General features: G+C 42.1%; 1 protein-coding gene across 4 annotated transcripts in view; it reads right to left on the reverse strand.

Moving 5' to 3' along the window:
* DYNC2H1 (dynein cytoplasmic 2 heavy chain 1) overlaps positions 1–19988 on the reverse strand; it is a 232846-nt gene that overhangs the window by 120826 nt on the left and 92032 nt on the right. For all 4 annotated transcript variants that reach the window (XR_004404816.2, XM_032976206.2, XM_032976198.2 and 1 more), the window contains exons 68-69: positions 19726–19824; positions 18770–18893 (exon numbers count right to left, since the gene is read on the reverse strand). Coding sequence is in view for 3 of the 4 variants with exons in the window: in XM_032976206.2 (XP_032832097.2) it covers positions 18770–18893; positions 19726–19824 (223 nt within the window). In the remaining variant the exon portion in view is untranslated. The remainder of the gene's footprint in view (positions 1–18769; positions 18894–19725; positions 19825–19988) is intronic.

Genomic DNA, 19988 nt, shown 5'->3' on the forward strand with positions numbered 1-19988 from the left:
TTTAAAAAAAAAGTACCCAGGTACCACGCCATAAGCCCGGTAGTGAGCCAGCACAATTAGATTTTCCCATCCGTCAACTTTAAAGTAGTAAAATTAACAATTGAGTGCTATATATTATTTATTTATTTTCTTGCGACGCTGAGCGAGCGCCAAAGCACACAATTGTGCATGTGTGACAAAGCTGACTGGGGGTTGCCCCAAACAACACACACGCGTTTGTTGGAAGGGGGAGGGGGATTTTCTTTTGCGTTAAAAATGCAATACACACAACGCTGAGGTAAATTCTTCAAAGTGTCATGTACTCTTCTCCCCCCCCTCACCCCAATGTGTGCACTTACTACTATAGGGTCGGTAGATACTCATATTATAGCGCTTAGATACTATTATTGTAGAGCAGGCGGGGGGATGGTGGGGGAGGGCGAGGGTAGCGGCCCAGTCCCAGCCTGCCAAGGTGCCACCTCGGCCGGCTGGGCAATCTAGGCGAGGCCGGGGGCTCTGTACGGGACTAGGCCTCACGACGGCACTGTCAAGTTAGGAGTTTGTGCTATACAGTCGATATATACTGCTATAGATTCAGCATTTACTACTGTAGTGACAGCAGGTACCACCAGTCAGTATGCACTGCTGTAGTGAAAGCAGGTATAACCACAGTTGGTATGCACTGCTGTAGTAATGGTAGACACTGCTATCGAGTTGGTAGATACTACTATCGAGTTAGTAGATACTAAAACAGTCAGTATATACCACTACGGTCAGAAAATACTGCTACAGTCAGTAGATACTACTACAGTCAGTAGCCACTGCTATAGTCAGTAGATACTACTATAGAGTCCGTAGATACTGCTATAGAGTTAGTAGTTACTACTATAGTCAGTGTATACTACTATAGAGTCAGCAGATACTACTATAGAGTTAGTAGTTACTACTATAGAGTCAGTAGATACTACTGTAGGGCCAGTAGATACTACTACTACGGTCAGTAGTTACTACTAGAGTCAGTAGATAGTACTGTAGGGCCAGTAGATACTACTACAGTCAGTACATACTATACAGTCAGTAGCTAATACTGGCTCAGTAGATACTACTGTACAGTCAGTAGATACAAGTACAGAGTCAATAGATACTACTTACTCTGTTGAATGTAGGGTGTGTAGGTATATATACCTCCGCGGGGGTAAAAATATTTTTTGAGGGGGGTCGACAATTTTCGGAAGCCATATATATAATTAATTTACCCCGCACTTTCAATAACTTTTTGGACTTCTGCAAGCCTCTTATAATTTTGTTGGTGGAGAAATGGACAAATGGCCCACCGGGCTTTCACAATAGCTTAGTATCTGTGTATGTATATGTAATGTTTTTAAGATAAGTTTGAAATATATTTTTCACCCGGGCAATACCGGGTACTTCCCGCTAGTCTGATATAAAATCCCTCGTCTAATTCAAAACAGAATTACTGTCTCATCTCATACAGAACCTTTCTTTCATCTGATCCTAAACCCTTGTCTCATCCAAAATACAAGTCTTGAATTAGCTGATAAATAACACTTCTCTCATCTGATATTGAGAACCCTTGTTTCATGTGATACAGAACCACCATCTCATCCAATACAGAACCCTCTTCTCATCTCAGAACCCATTCTCAACAAAAGAGAAGTCTTGTGTCATCTGGTAGAGAATAAATACAGTGAGGGAAAAAAGTATTTGATCCCCTGCTGATTTTGTACGTTTGCCCACTGACAAAGAAATTATTAGTCTATAATTTTAATGGTAGGTTTATTTGAACAGTGAGAGACAGAATAACAACAACAAAATCCAGAAAAACGCATGTCCAAAATGTTATAAATTGATTTGCATTTTAATGAGGGAAATAAGTATTTGACCCCCTCTCAGTCAGAAAGATTTCTGGCTCCCAGCTGTCTTTTATACAGATAACGAGCTGAGATTAGGAGCACACTCTTAAAGGGAGTGCTCCTAATCTCAGATTGTTACCTGTATAAAAGACACCTGTCCACAGAAGCAATCAATCAATCAGATTCCAAACTCTCCACCATGGCCAAGACCAAAGAGCTCTCCAAGGATGTCAGGGACAAGATTGTAGACCTACACAAGGCTGGAATGGGCTACAAGACCATTAGCCAAGCAGCTTGGTGAGAAGGTGACAACAGTTGGTGCGATTATTCACAAATGGAACAAACACAAAAGAACTGTCAATCTCCCTCGGCCTGGGGCTCCATGCAAGATCTCACCTCGTGGCGTTGCAATGATCATGAGAACGGTGAAGAATCAGCCTAGAACTACACGGGAAGATCTTGTCAATGATCTCAAGGCAGCTGGGACCATAGTTACCAAGAAAACAATAGGTAACACACTACGCCATGAAGGACTGAAATCCTGCAGCGCCCGCAAGGTCCCCCTGCTCAAGAAAGCACATATACATGCCCGTCTGAAGTTTGCCAATGAACATCTGAATGATTCAGAGGACAACTGGGTGAAAGTGTTGTGGTCAGATGAGACCAAAATGAAGCTCTTTCGCATCAACTCAACTCGCCGTGTTTGGAGGAGGAGGAATGCTGCCTATGACCCCAAGAACACCATCCCCACCGTCAAACATGGAGGTGGAAACATTATGCTTTGGAGGTGTTTTTCTGCTAAAGGGACAGGACAACTTCACCGCATCAAAGGGACGATGGACGGGGCCATGTACCGTCAAATCTTGGGTGAGAACCTCCTTCCCTCAGCCAGGGCATTGAAAATGGGTCGTGGATGGGTATTCCAGCATGACAATGACCCAAACACACACGGCCAAGGCAACAAAGGAGTGGCTCAAGAAGAAGCACATTAAGGTCCTGGAGTAGCCTAGCCAGTCTCCAGACCTTAATCCCATAGAAAATCTGTGGAGGGAGCTGAAGGTTCGAGTTGCCAAACGTCAGTCTCGAAACCTTAATGACTTGGAGATCTGCAAAGAGGAGTGGGACAAAATCCCTAATGAGATGTGTGCAAACCTGGTGGCCAACTACAAGAAACGTCTGACCTCTGTGATTTCCAACAAGGGGTTTGCCACCAAGTAAAATCTGTGGAGGGAGCTGAAGGTTCGAGTTGCCAAACGTTTTGCAGAGGGGTCAAATACTTATTTCCTTATTTCCCTCAATACTTATTTCCCTCATTAAAATGCAAATCAATTTATAAAATTTTTGACATGCGTTTTTCTGGATTTTGTTGTTGTTATTCTGTCTCGCACTGTTCAAATAAACCTACCATTAAAATTATAGACTGATCATTTCTTTGTCAGTGGGCAAATGTACAAAATCAGCAGGGGATCAAATACTTTTTTCCCTCACTGTATCTTAACTCAACAAAACTCTTGTTTCAACAGATTAAAGAATGCTTGTGTAATTAGATTCAAAACCCTTGTCTCATTCAATACAGAACCCTTTTCTCAACTGACACATAACCCTTTGTCATCTAATATAAAACTTTTTTTGTCATCTCACACATTTAATTTTATACAAAAACCATGTCTCATTGAACACAAAACGCTTGTCTCATATGATACATCAACTCATCTTATCAAGCAAAGAACCCTTGTCCCATCTAATACCGAAAACCTTGTCTTGTAAATAGGTCTCTATTTGGCTCAAACGGTGTTAGCCCATTCCACTCAATCACACAGACCAAACCCTATAAACCAAAACAAAACACATAGAATAGATACATACCAATACTATGAAAGGCACATATGCCTGTTACCAAAGTACAATTTTCTATAAACTACAATTGATGTGTTCTGACAGCTTATCTGTGTTGGGTTTCAGTGTTATCCCCCTCTGTGTGTCAGTTTTCTCTTGGTACTTTATTTTCACCCCCCGTAAAATGATGGTCAAAACAAAAGCAACCTAACATTCCAAAAGGGACCGGTCTGAAACAATTTGAAACTTCACGACGCTTTTTTGTGTTAAGAAATCAGTTTATTACTATTTGGATTATAAATGATAATCACAATTTTAAATAAATCGATCAGTCATTAAGTGTTAAATGATCATAACAGTCAACGTGGCCATTTGGCTCAAAGTTAAGTAAAAGTGTCTCCCTGCTCAAATGAACAACGGTGGGAATCCCACATTTCCATGACGTGTGCCAGTCTCTCCAAAGTATGACGACTGAAAGATAGCAGCCTTCACTTGGCCTACTCTGTTAAGTGAGAAATCGACGAATGCTATCAATGCGGCGACAGAACATTGATCATCGATCTTCTGGCCTTCAGAGCAACAACACAAGTCATGTCAATGGCCCTCTTCAGGGCCAAACAACATGCCAGAAAGGCCCTGGGACAAGAATCCTCCAACTGAACATTGAGGGACTCCCCCAGGTAAAGTGTGAGTATCTCAGAATCGTAATGAAAACCCATAACATTGATGTCCTGATGCTCCAATAAAACCATATCTTGGATGCCCTACATCCCAGTCGCTGCCGCATTCATGGATACAACCTCATAAGGAGCCACTTCCACCTGAAATATGGCTTGACCATATCCATGAAGAACACCTTCACAAAGTTATATGCCTTCCCACCAACTGAAAAAAAAGCCAGCTACACCAACAAGATCAAGATAGCAGAGCTGCACATCACCAACGTTTACAAAGCCCCTAATTAAAAATGGCCAAAGCCAGCACTGTCAAATGCACCAATCCCAGCCCTATACGGTGGTGTCTTTAACAGCCACCCTACTATGTGGGGCTATGTAGTAGATCAGGCTGACGGCGAAGACCTCACTGACTGGATGTGCGCCGAAGATCTTCACCTGGTTTTCAATCCCAGCAGCAAGCAACTTTCCACTCTGCTCGCAGGCAAAGCGACTACAACCCGGACCTCACCACTGTTACCAAAGATCAAAGTGGGTGTACACTTCGCGCATCCCGCAAAGTACTCCCAAAATTCCCCAAATGTCAACATAGGGCCATCATCACCCACATCTCTCAAAACGATTACCAAGGTGGAACCTGGCCAAAGGTGACTTGGACCACTATAAGGAGGCTGTAGAAAGAGTGGTGAGTCAAATTCCTGCGACACTAATGTTATCACCGTTTTGTTGGCCTACTTACTGAAGCCGCCAAGAACAACATCCCCTGATTTTTCCAGAAAGAATAGACTCTCTGCAGGACCTGCTCCGACAAAACAACCAGTCGGGCAGCCCACAGGTTGCAAAGGCCCTGCTAGAGTCTTTAGACTAAGCCAGACATCAGCAGTGGATTGAGTGTGTTGACGGTCTGGACTTCACACACTCCAGCCACCGTCACTGGGCCATACTATTGTAGTGACTTGTAGCGTCACTACTGTGTGAGCCTGTACACACATGATGTCACTACGTTGGGTATATTTGAATGACGTCACGGCCGGGTCGGGGAGCCGGGAGGCTGTGGTCAGTGCCACGGTTGTTGTGTCAGGCCATGGCACTCTGTATGAACCCGGCCGGACACGTGACTGGATAAAGGTGGGGGCCGGGGACCCCAGGGGGGCCTTGGGGGTCGCGTGGCCAGGGGCTGAGCCCTCTCGAGGATTCGAGAAGGTGGGCGTGGCCTGGGCGTGGCCTGGGCACGCCAAGGCGGATATAAGCGGGCTCCGCACCCGGTGCGGGGCTGCTCAGGTCCAGGATGAAGATGCCTCGTGAAGACGCCTCGTGAAGAAGAAGAGTCAAGCCTCAAGTCAGCGTGGCCAACTAGTATCCCTCCTGGCTTGGCCACGCTAGTTGTATCAGTGTCAGTGTTAGCGAGTGATGGTGTGTGTTATCGAGGATAGGTCGGTGGTCACCACCCTATGTTAAGAGTTACCCGTTGTGTTAATAATAAAGTGTTGCCTCCCAAAGTTCCAGTGTGCGCCTGAATTGAACCCACTACACTATGATACCTGGGTGCTGCGAATCCAGAGTCCTTCCCAAGCACACTCTGAAAGTGACCTGCGACAACACTGTGTGACACAACCCGACTCCAACCTATCTCGGAGTGAAGCTGGACCGTACGCTAACCTTCCGTGACCAGTTTAAAAAGGTAGCCGTGAAGACCAAAACAATGGTGAACCTGGTCCATAAACTGGCAAGCATAATCTGGGGAGCATCAGCACCAGTGATACGAATATCAATGATGACCCTTGTGTACTCTGTACTTGAGTACTGTGCACCAGCATGGACCAGAAGTAGTCACACTCGACTTGTTAATGTCCAGCTGAACATTGCAAAGCAGCGTATCACTAGAAGCCTAGTCAACCCCAATACCCTAACTGCCCTTGCCATCACACATCTCTCCCCTACCCATCCGCCGCAATCCTCCAGGAAGTCCTCTCAATTGAGGAAAACAGTCGCCTTCCCCATTCATCAGGACCTCAATAGGTATGTTTGTTAAACTTCTTTCACACCGTACATAGCCAACCATTTAATCGGAGGTGCTATCACTTGAACACATTCAAGCCCTTTTAGACCCTAACAAACCTTGTAAAGCTGAATGGAGTTCCAAAGAACTCACAAACAAACACCTTGTGAGAGATCCAACATAGAAGTTCACCCTAAACCACATCTGCACAAACCATGGCAGATGCGGATACCCAATGCACGAATGTAACATTAAAAACTCTCTTGTGTGCGACCGTGATCACACGGAACAGACGGTACCTATTTTAATCAGTGGAGGGATGATGGGCTAAAGTGATCCTCACTCTGGATGTGAACTCACAATTTTACAACTGTGGGTAGAGCACTAACCACAACACCAGCTGGCCACTTAGTTTTCATTCATAATAAATGATAGTTTTCATCCATAATTAGAGATCTGTGAACATTATTTTCCTAGCATAATACAATCTATTTTTGTTTTGGCAATGCTAGCCATAACCTTATAGTTATGGAAAGGGAGCATGCTAATTCAATGCAGATGAAGTAATATAGTGCTATGATAATGGTTTCATTACAGATCAATGAGAATAAGTGGAGGTCAGTTCAGTGGAGCTGTATGAGTGAATTAAGACTGATTTAGAGGCACCAATTTTAGTGCCTTTGCAGAATTTTGCCCTCCTGAGTGCACATGGATTTCCATCATTGGCAACCAGGAACTCAATGTTTTACAGGCTGATAATGCAGGTAGTTACATTTAAGTATTTTAATTTTAATTGTGATATCTCAGACACGACGGGGGGTCCCCGATATATGCCGGAGTTAGGGATCGGAAAGTTGCTACTTATACCAAAATGATTTATAACGGGGAATTTTCCTCCATTAGAATAATGGGCATGTAAGAGTGTAAACATTGCCTATGCGACGCAAAGTGGGGCAATTTCCCCTATAAGAAACAATGGAATAAGGTAGGGATAGGGACTGTAACTTAGGGAAATGTTGTGTTTCATACCTAGCAACCAAAATACGTATTGTACATGTACAGTACCTGTAATATACTGTACAACACAATGTACACATTCATAACCAATTTTGAATTCAAGGACCTTGAAACAGCATTTATACTTACCAAAGACTTCACTGAAAACGATTTTAATGATCATTTAGAAACAGCCCTGGTCACTTTAAAAGTTTTTCTTTTTTTAAAAGAAAATATATCTATAAGATTTTTAAGCAATGACTCATACAGAAAGTCATTTTAGTGTGAAAAAACACAGAATCTTAAACAGAATTTTCTAAAGATTTTACCTTAAACTATAATATTTAAGATCTTACCTTGAGGAGTGGATGAGTTGTTCTTCATTGGCTTGATAGGTGTTGGGAGAGGGTTAGGCCAATTACAATGAGCACTCGCTATGCACAATGTGAGAGAACATGGTGGAACTGGGAAGCAGCAGACAGGGTGCTGAAGATGGATGCGAGTTGTACATTTTCTATATGAAGCCGAACTGAGTCGAAAACAACGTAATGACGTATGTGCGGGGACATTTTACGTTGGGTTCCTCAAAAAGTCAATTACGTGAGTGCGAAACAACGTATATTGCGGGGATTTATATCAGGGACCTCCTGTACCTGTTTTATTCTGTAAATTATTTTCATATGTAATGTCTGGTAAGCCCCTGTTCAGACAAGGGGACAGCACTCATATCCAGTGGCATCCTTTGAGTCAGTGTTCGAAATTTCAGATTCGCATGATGGGTTCAGTCTATCCAAAGGAAAAAAACAACCAGTGTTGATTTCCTAGAGAGTGGTACTTATGCTATTGTCCCTGAGGAATGATGGGCTAAGTCATTTCCGAGGGATTTCAATTCATGGCCTTCCCATTGTGAACTGTACGGCTACTCAGATTCGGTTTATAAGCTGAAGTAATATATGCCAGACCGATGTTTAGGCTTATTAAATGGATGAGACTGTCTAAATAATACATCACAAATAATAAATTATACAAATGTGAGAGTAAAAATGAGAAAAAATATTGATGCTATTCAAATTACAACCCTGTAACATAACAATTTATCACATCGCAGAGGGCGGCAAATTATTACACACGTATTATGTACACTCATTTATTTGGATGCTTACTTGCTCTTTTAATGTTTTGATCATCGCTCCCTTGTCTATACCTTTACTATCCAGGCCTCATCCACACAGGACACTTATTGCCGAAATGACGTATAACCTGGGTGTAATAGATGCAACCAATTGACTGACTGCATAGAATGAAATATCTGACGTAATTTGATACTTCATGAGATTTTGAGATGCAATTTGTATGAATGATGCTATATAAAGTTAATTATTGTTATTGTTAATTTATACTGAAATTAGATTCAATGACAATGCAGCCATGGAATGAATATGACAATACAGTATTTAATGTTATTTAAATAATCATATGGCTGTGAAGAACCATGGTTACAGCGCTCAGATAACAAATGGAAGGTTGCAAGTTCAAATCTCAGTTGGAGGTCACATGGGACTATCGTCCCTTTGTAGACAATAAAATAAGTACCACATTCTGGGTAGTCAACAACTGGCATCTTACGCAGACTAAATCCAGAAATAATGTTTTTTTTTATTTCCAACAAAGTATAGATCAGTGTGGGTGAAGGGAAGTTGGGGGTGGAGAACAGGGGGCAAGGAGCAAGGGAGTTCATAGTGAGCCTATTATAGGGTGGAAGGGTCCAGAGGTGAGGCAAGCAGGAGGTGAGAAGAGGATGTGAGGAACTGGATCGGTTGGGAGCCAAGTGGGTTTGGACTGTAGGGGTTAGGTGGAGACGGCAATGGTGGTGACGGCGGTGGCAGAGCCGAGGACAAATTGGCGCAATCACATGGGGTGGCGGCACAGCCAAGAGCAACCGCTCTAATTCTGACACCACCATCACTCAGAGCAGCCACACAACACACCCCTAGAGACTGCACCAATCCACCACACAATTCACAATGGTTTGTAGAGAGGCTACGCCTGTTTTCAGGAATTACCAACTGCCTGATCAATATATTTTGTTTGCGTGTGTATTTTTCTAGCTACTGCATTTACAGTGAACAACTTCCCATACTTATGCAGTTGATATCTGTGCAGACAGCAACGGTGCACATTTGGGAGGAATGAAATGACATGAGCCTTTGCTCAACAGCTTCAAATGGTCTATCGTACACAGCTGCTGCATTGTGTTGCCTAGTTAGTTGTTCACCCCTTGCCTCAAGAGCATCAAGCTTCAGAGCTCTCAGAGACCTCAAAGATAGGTTTAATTGAATTATACACAAAATCAAGTGGCGTTCACACAGTTCAAAAATCGTAAGTTTAAATTCCAGTTGGCTCCTCTCCTGATCTTTAATCCTATGAATCCTTATCGGCCCTCGTTAGGGGAAGTTTGTTCACCCTCTGTTATGTTCTTGGTTGTGGGTTCAATAAAAAACTTTTTATTTATTCAGTTGATGGTCGACTAAGTTCTTCACAATCTCAATTCAGTCCATCACCCCTCTGAGGCTTGTAAAATTACTAAAATATTAAAGTGAAGTCAATAGTGGTTACATGTCACTGTCCTATGATCTGCAATAACTATTGTACAGCTCCATTGCACTGAAATCCATTCAATCCGATGCAGCTCTAATGGGGCGACCTCCATTATGATCATCATGCCATTGCTGTTCCTGTTGCTAATGGCTGATATATATGCATGTTTGATATATCGAGGGTGCCACAGCAGCTAGATGTAATTTCCCTTACCTAGTATACAGGAGGTCGCGAATTCAATCCCAACCCTGACACCTGGAAATTTGGAGTTTGCATCTTCTCCCCGTAGTCAAGTGGATTTTTATTTGGGTTCTCCTATTTTTCTCTCTACATTTAGAAACATGCATACAGATTATTTAGCTGATTACAATTTCCACATCATAAGCCACTTCGTTAAGCTATCATTTGTGGCCAGGTCGCTGCTCAAAAAGAGCTACATATCTCAGTGGGTTTTATCTGGTAAAATTAAAATAGTGTAATAAGCGAGCGCCATCTCCTGCAAAATTGAGGGGTTACACTTTATATACTGTCAGACAGTCTATGCCTTATCAGTAGTGGGGTTCTATCTGGGGGAAAGGTTAATGGGCGGAGCTAGCTTGGAAGCCTCTGGAACGTTCTCGAAGGTTCCTAGAGGGGTGTGGCCAGAGGCAGGGCTTAGCCTCAGAAAAGGGAATATAAGCAGGGGGTAGCGGAAGGTTCGGGGTCGGTGGTTGAAGATCGAAGAGGAGCTCCCCATCGCTGCTGCCTGCCATCTCCACCAGCCACGTGGCGGCCCAACCTCCAGCCGCTCAACCGCTCCCCAACGCGCCGCCAGTCAGCGGTGCGGTGGAGAGCGGGGTGAGTGCCACGTGGCGCGGGGCAAGCGCAGTCACGCCAAGAAAGGAACAACGGCATCCGCGGAACGAGAGGAGTCGTGGCTGTGAAAGAACCTTTAATAAATATTAAATAAAGTTCTGCTGTGTCGGAGCCACTTATTACAATAGTTAAGTTAATTTATATATAAAACCAGGAAAGCCTCAATGAGTATTCAGAATCGTATTACTGCAGTGACTGTCTTGCATGTGAGATATAAACTGTAGTACTTGGAACCTACGCATACGAGGGGGTAATTATCCAAGGTCCAAATAGATGCATTCACATACCAAGTGACTGTACTTCAATCTCTTTATCTCTTCATAGACCAGAGATTTGTAAGTCCCACAATTCTATATTATGTAATTACCGTTGATCTTTTGAGTGCACGTACTCAATAGCACACATGCTTGCTAACCCTTGTTAACTTGCTCTCCCATACGCATGCACAGACTGGTAGCCAAAAAAGAGAATGCGCCTGAGAGTACAACCATTGTAGAGTTGGAATAATGCAATGAGTTAATATCCAGGAGTAAGACGGATTGTGGCATCACAGGAACGTGAGAGATAATGGAGGTTTAGAAAGGCCTTCATCCAGCAGCAGACAGACAATGGCTGGTGATGAAGCTATGAAGATGACGATGAAGGCAAGATAATTAATATGATGAATGTATTTGCTGATGGCACATCTGCAATGTGCTTATGGGACCAAAGCTTAGAGGTAGCCACAACACTGCAGCACTTCCACCTCTTCGTGCACATGTATGACATACGTTACATTTTATTTGTGGATGAAAAGGAGTAGCAAGGCAAATCCATGCGAATATCCACATTCTATTTCGATTTAAAGCTTTCGTGACTGCAAGGATTAATCTTCTTTGGTTCTTTCGGTAAAGTCACGTAGAATGAGAATAAAATAATAAATTGATAAAATAAAATTACAATAATATTCTCACGACGTTTCGGCCACAACACAAGCGGCCTTCATCAGGTGAAAGGACGAGACAGACAAGACAGTCTCGTCTGTCTCGTCCCTTCACCTGATGAAGGCCGCTTGTGTTGTGGCCGAAACGTCGTGAGAATATTGTGTTATTTTATTTGATCAATTTATTATTTTATTCTCATTCTACGTGACTTTACCGAAAGAACCAAAGAAGATGTATCCACATTCTGTCAATAATATCAGTAAATTGCTTCTGAGCCACTATTTTCTTTATTTGCCAAAAGCATCCCCAACTTCAATAGGGATACAGAGGTGTTTTGCTCTGATGCTATGATTCGCTTTGATAAAAAGCAAACATCGAGCCAGGTGGTGCTGCAATTATGCTTGGCTCACAGTTGACAGTTCACATTTTGTATGGGGATCGACTCATTTGATCATCCCTCCATGGCAAATAAAACGAGTACTACCTTTTTGAAAAGTCCACTGTGGTCTTCCTAGATGAGGAAAAGGTCCCCAAAATGGAATGTTCACTTTCCCGCATGACATAAATAAGCACTGCCTGATACTCGCCTAAACAAGAATACATGCTGTCTTTTTTTACTTTAATTATAGCACAAATTTAGTGAAAAGTGTATGAAGGCTTTTTTTCCTAGCAACTGGTTGTAAAATTACCGTCGATGCTAGGAAAATAATGTTGATTCTACGCGTCATCATGTGCATCGTAAATGGCCCTTGAATATAATTGTGCGACAGCTCTTAATTAAGGTTCCCTGCTTCCCGCGAACAAGCAAGGACTGTGAGCCACATGGCATTCATTATCGAGGGATATATGGAAATTTACGAGGCATCCTCATGGCTCGGGGGGCTCATAATGGCTGTCTCTGAACATGGAGCCAGCACCCCTGAGGCCTCATGTATAAACCCTAGAGACAGATTCCTCTTTCTCTCTCAAGAGGCTTATAATGGCTATGTCAAAGCACTAAGCCACAAATGCTTAGATCCTTGGTTTGGGCTCTGGGGCTGGGTGTCTCTTCTCTGTCTCACAATACTCATAATAGCCATGTCAAAGCACTCAGCCAACACCTCTCAGATTCTGAGTTCAAGCCCTGGAGCTGGGTGTATAACCCTTTATCTATCAGGGGGTTCATAATGACCATGTCAGAGCAATGTGCCAGCACAGCTTAGATCCCAGGTTCAAGCCCTAGGGGTGAGTGTCTCTCCTATTCTCTTTCAGTGGGTTTATTATGACCAAGTCAGTACAATGAGCCAGTCAGTGCAAGTGAGAACCTGTATTTTAATACCGAACTCCCACCTATGATTTAACCAGGTTGTTGAGTTTAATGGTTTCAGCCAGCTCACCAATGACTTCACAAAATAAAATAGCATAATAACCTTCGTTTTTTTTTCTTCCATGGAGTGGAAGGTGAAAATGACACTGTACAACCCGTACATTAAAGGCACTGTAATTAATGTTGGATGTCAGTTTAAGTAAATGAAAACAATGACTCGGATTATTTTTTGCTGTAAAATATACTCTCCACATAGAATATAAAGGTACCAGCCAGAGTGCTTCATCTAATATGTACAGTATCCTTTATCTATCAGGTAAATAACCCTTGTTCCATCTTATACAGTACCTCCCGCACCTCCGATTTGCATGGTTGGCTACGTCCAACATACATACATAAATTGTCTAATCCTATATATAAAACCATATCCTATACATAACCCTCATCCCATCCAATACAGGAATGCCATCTGATACTATATAGAACCCTTATCTCATCTGACACAAAACCCTTGCCCCATCCGATATAGAACTTTGCCTCATTAGGGTGCCTTGGTTTGGCTTCCAGGCTTGGCCAATTTGCACAATCCCTTAATGGCCATACATTTATGCACGGTGGATGTTTTTCTTTTAAAAAACCGTTTTCAAATCTAAGGAGAGATTTACTCTTTGCTAGTATCACCCAGACACACACTTGACCTCACAAGCTTTTAATATATTTCCAAAAGCTTGTCTCATTAATGTACATCTGTGCAGTGCAAGGTCGGCCATAAAAAAATACTAAACATAACTCTGCCAGGCTTGTAATTTTTTTTGAGTTACTATATTAGAAGCCTCTTGAGAGAGAAAGAAGATTCGGAAATATTCAATCTGAAATATGCTTTCAGATTGCATGTAAAATCTAAGAATAACTGGTTGTTATATAAACACACACTCGTAACACAGAAAACTGAAAGATGGGGTTGGTGGATTAGGCAGTGATGAGACATTGTGTTGTAAAACTCCAAAACCCAAAGGGCTGCAAAGTGACCAGGCGATGGGCTCATGGATGGTGTGAGTGTGGACTCTGGTGAGTTATGCTTTAACATGTGGGGTTTTTTTGGGTACTCCATATTATTCTACAGTGGACACCCATACCTACTATAATAACCCAAAAACTTATATTATAGAATCACCCAGGAATGTCCTTAACGCTCGTGACGTTACTCCACATCGACCATCCCCCCTCATTAATATTCATGAGCAGGTGACGTCATCCAAATGGACACCCCCCCCATGAGATGGTGACGTCACTCAATATGGAGTACTCCCCCCAGCTCACTAATAATCATGAGCAAGTGACGTCACTCCACATCGAACAGCCCCCCTGATTAATAATCATGAACAGGTGATGTCCTCCAAATGGACTCCAAATGGACACCCCCCTCCATTAATAGGGTGACGTCACTCCACATGGGGGGCGAGGCGCCTCCTCCCCCCTCCTCAGCGTCAACTTATAACCCTCACGACAAAGGCAGAACCCTCACGTCACGCGATCTCCGTAACGCTATTGAGACATACAAGTAAAAAGGACGTCGTGATGAACAAGGGATTATAACCTTACAATGGAATAGGTCTGTGTCACCGCGCCCTTACAAATTGCACACGCATTGATGCAATAAATATCACGTCGTGGTCTGCTTTTCGCTTGCAAGTTTCAGATTTACTGCAATACACCCGTCCTTGGATGGGCAAAAGGCTAGTTTTCCAGATTGCTGTTACAGTCTCATCAACATCACCATATGGAATGTTATCTTCCCTTGGTTCCCAACATCTGGGTGCCACTCCATTGCCTGTCTCGGTGACCTGCCCTCCTCCATCCCGTACACGTGCTCCACCCAACACAACTTCCTATTTCCAATTACATGTATTATATTTTCCTGTCAGGTTCTATTCCAATCTGCAAAGTTACTCAGACTATCCTTTCATAATATTCCAAACATCTTCCATATGCACCTGTGTTTATATGCCAGAAAATTAATTTATAATTACTTTCATAAAATCGAGCTCTCGAACCTAGAAACATAAATTGTACTCCTGCATCAACACACCTGTCTCCACACTAAAATTTACCTGTGCCTGTCTTTTTCTTGACCTGTCCAAAGCCTTTGATACAGTAGACCACAACACCCTGCTTGGTAAACTAAGTTGCCTCGGTTTTTCCAAAAACACAGTAAAATGGTTAAAAAATTACCTCTTTTCTCGCACCCAAACTGTATTCACAGATGGTTGGAGGTCAAACAGTGTTAAGATAACAAAAGGGGTTCCACAGGGTTCCATCCTCGGCCCCCTCTTGTTCTCTCTTTATGTCAATGACTTGGGCACTGACCTGGATCATTCCAGGGTAAATCTTTTTGCAGATGACACGATACTGATTACTGCTGGCCGCTCTCCGGATGACGTGATTGCTAAGCTCCAGGGTGATTTCAACAAACTACAACATCAGCTAGTTGCTCTTAAACTAGTCCTAAATACCTCCAAAACCAAGGTGCTATGCTTCTCACCGGGACTAAAGCAGGAAGTAATTTTTTCCCAAATTACATTCCTTAAATAATGATCAAATAGAGCAAGTCAAGTTCTATAAGTATCTTGGGGTCATCCTGGATTCAAAACTGAATTTTGAAGATCACATTGATTATATTGGTAAAAAGACAAAAATTAAAATTGGTTTTCTGTATCGACACAAGCACTGCTCCCCCCCATATTCCGTTTGGAATTGATAAAAGCTACCATACTGCCTCTACTTGATTACTGTGATATCGTGTATAAATCAGCCCCAAGTACTGTACTGAAGAAGCTTGATTCCATCTATTACTCGGCCTTAAGATTTGCATTGAAGTGCCCATATAGGACTCACCACTGTGATCTCTACATTGGGTCAAATTTAACATCTCTTAATGTTCGACGGCTTGTACACCAGATCTTATTTATTCACGATGTACTTACAAAAATCAGCAGACTACCTGCTGGATCTCCTCTCTGTTTCAAAGAACAAATTTGACCTCAGGTCTTCACTCATCTACCAGCTTCACATTCCCTATTGCCGTACAAAAACTGGAGGAAGGGCCTTTGCTATTGATGCCCCCAGGGTCTGGAATGCTATTGCCAATAAACTGCAACTTGAATCACTACCTATGAGATCTTCCCTCAAAACTGCTCTAGAGGAGTTGTACACCCCTAGCTGCCACTGCTATTCAGTGGCCTAAAATAAAATAAAATGTTTCGCTCCGGATGACCGCTGCAAAGTATTATCTGTATTTTGATTTAGTGTGCTGATCTTAAAGGTGCATTGAAAAATGTGATACTCCGACTGATGCTCGTGTTGTTTGTGGAGTGACTCATGCAGCCAGCTGTGGCTCTAGGGTTTGGTGTTACATGTTATTTATGTAGTTTATTGTTAAAAATTCGGTCACAGTTCCTATGATCACTGTTACATTGCATTTATGGCTTTATTTTGGTGATTTCTAAAAGTTTTTTGGTTTGGCCATGTTTTTGTTTATTGTAGTACAGAGTTAGACTGATGGCCTTAATCAAAGTTTTCTTGTTGTTGTTGTTTGACTTGCATCCCACTGAGATTTTTGCACACAGCGTTGGTGTACGGTGCTATTTCAGGAAAATTTTGATGTTTTTTCCTGGATTTTCTGTTTGCACATGCACAAAGTCACTTTAAGATGTTTTCTTGTTCATGTTTTTGTTTTTGTTTGTTTGTTGCGGTTGCACCCGATTCAAGAGCCGAATGGCTCACAGGGCTATACCAAATAAATGAAACTATGAAACTATGAACCTATTTTTTCTTCAATGTTTCATGTAATCTATGAAAAACCCAAAATGACAATGCAATCCGTCTCTTGTCTTCTCACAAACCATTAATGCCTACAGTCCTGTACTATGCCCACATAAACCCTTTACAGATACTGTTAGAGAACAACAATTATAGGTGCAATATTTCAATCACACCAGTAAACAACAGAATTGCTGAGGCACAGAGCTGTTCCATTAACAGCGTAAAGCAAACTAGCAATATTAGTCTTGAAAAAGCAAAGAAAAATGCATGTAATTAAAATAATCCCAAGCCTCCCTTCATAAAGTGCTTCAGACATATAACTATAATGATTACTTCTTAAAAAGCACTTATATGCTATGAGACGATGGGAGGAAATTCCCAAGTCGAGCTCGTGTCAGGGAAGAAGCAGAAAGAGAAGTGTTCCACCTGCACAGCATGGTGAGGTAAGACCGAGTTCTCGAAATGGGTTGAATGAAGTTCACTGGAATAGTAACCATGGTCGTAGCAGTAATTGAGTCATTGGAGTGAATCAGTTAGTACTGGATCATCAATCAGCCTGCTTTACATTGAATTATATCAAGTACAGTGAGGTAGGAACTGGGTGCTTTACCATAAATATGACAGCAAGATTCCAACTTTGGCCAATTTTGTGCGTTAACCAAGTTTTAGGCATGGAATATAAAACCAAGATTCTTCGATGCCTCCTTAGCCAGATTTGTAACACATTTGTTACATGATAGCTCAGATAAGAATGATATGCGAAACAAATCAATGGTTTTACTTTGGCTAAAAATAACATTGTTAAACATGATTGGAGGAACTGTAAAAATCCCAATCTTATGTGATATTATCACTGACTGAATTTTGTTTTAGTTGAACGTAACCAGATTTTTGTCACCCCCATCAAGAACTGTATTCAAGTGATGATTGATAGTCAAATATCTATACGTTGGGCAGCTAACTGTATATTACTCTCAGCTTGTGATTTAAATGAGCACGATGCATATAATCACACCCTGTGAAACACTTATACGTAGATTTTACATAAACATAATGACAATGTGACACACTCATACATGCACTGTGACATTTAAACATTCGTTGTGTGACAGTGACTCGCACTCACCCAATTAAACAATCACAAAGATAGACACTTTAACACGTAGGCTTTCGCGACCAATATCATCCATATTCGAGATTTTTTGGGTTAGATCGCGTAAATAATTTATGCGATCTAACCCAAAAAAACCTCTATTATGGAAGATAGACACATTCACTATTTAGTTGACCGTGTGACCCTGTGATTCTCACTGAGCCACATAATGAAAATCGAGGATATTTGACGCATTTAAAACACACACACTCTCTCTAATGCTCTCACACTTGATGTGACATTCACACATTCATATGCTGACGCAAACTGTGTGACCCTCACTCAATCAGACACATATACACTCACTCTGTGATAATCACTCTCACACACAGGCTTACAATCAAACCCATGCTGTGACACACTCATGAAGACAAGTCTCTCCCTGTGACAAACACTCACAACAAAGAAACTAACAAATACAAACGTCCACGACGTTTAGATTGTTGGGACTAGTACTATCAGCAAGTACCTATTAAGGCTCGCACACAAAGGGGATGGTGTGGTCAGTATGACACCATCTCTTTTGTTTCCCCAGTGCTGATGTGTTCATATTACACCAGGTACTCAATTAAGGGTGAGTTGAACTAACCGAGGTCTAAGACAGGTTTAGATATGGATTGTCGTAGATGTTATTCATGCCCAGGAATTCTAGAATGGTGTGCGAAACACTGCACCACTGCTCCGCACATGCTAACACATACCGTCACACACAAACACACTAATGCTAACAGGCAATCGTTCATGGAATCAATACCCTGTGCGATGAGGTCTCCCCTCAGCAGTGGGTAGAGCACCGGCTCAATGTTCTCCACTTCCTGGATGATTAGGGTTTTGCCAAAACGAACGGCGAGCTCAAGCGATGTCATGAAGTTCACGTCCTGCATCGTGAGAGAAGGAGGGGAACAAGAAGTGAAGAAAGTGTTAGAGGTCACAGGTTATGGGGGGGGAGGGGTCATTGGGTCATTGGCAACAGGACACACTGGGCTATTCCTCACCTTTTGGTGGCAGACACCACTAGGCCTCGAGTTTATTTGAATGAAAGTCACTGTTTGATTCGTGAATGTTTTATCAAGTGGAGACAGCTGTAAGCACAACCAACCACCTTGAGAAACAGGGGTAAAAATTTTGTTTTAGAGGGTTACGTTTGAAAGGGAAAAATTACTTGTCTAAGGTTTAATGGTCATAGCCAATGGGATTAATGTGCAAATATAAGATAGAAGGGACAATCTCAACCTCCAATGCACCACTCACTGTACAGAAAGACAGACCTAGAGGTTAGAGTCAGCATTGTGAAGACAGTGGGGTCATCACTGGGAGTGTCGTGCTGCCAGCTATGGCTGCAGTTTTTTGTCGTACGTGTTATGTATATCGTTTATTGTTAAATTTAAAATCACAGTTCCTATGATTACTGTTGTTACTTTGTTTTTATAGCTTTATTTTGGTGATTCGAAAACATATGGTTAATCTAAATTGTCTTATGGTTGTTGCTGGCTTGCACCACTTTGATTTTTTCACACAGCGTATTAATACTTTTTTTTGTGTGGAATAGTTGCTGGTTTATTCCTGGATGTTTCTGTTATGCGTTGTCGCTTTAAGATGTTCTGTGTTCAAATTTTGTTTGTTGCGGTTGCACCCGACTTAAGAGCCGCATGGCTCACAGGGCTATACCTAATAAATGAAACTTGAAATGAAATTAAACTTGAAATCTACCTGCTGGTTTATGACCTCCAGGCGTGTGTCCTTCAGATGAGTTTTTAGCCACTCGATAGCCCGAGATGATGGATCGATCAGGAATGGGCAAATGCCACTCTGCACACGCAATCAGACACACCAAAGCACAAACACGCACATACATATGTATGTGCACACGCAAATGGTGTGATGGTTGCATTTATGGTATAATCAGTACATTCACAATGTGCAATGTGTTCGTGGTGTGATACACGTTCATGATATATGTGTTCACAGTGTGT

The sequence above is a fragment of the Petromyzon marinus genome, chromosome 3, assembly GCF_048934315.1.
Source record: "Petromyzon marinus isolate PM22_M1 ecotype Great Lakes invasive population chromosome 3, UKy_Petmar_22M1.pri1.0, whole genome shotgun sequence".
Taxonomy (NCBI): domain Eukaryota; kingdom Metazoa; phylum Chordata; class Hyperoartia; order Petromyzontiformes; family Petromyzontidae; genus Petromyzon; species Petromyzon marinus.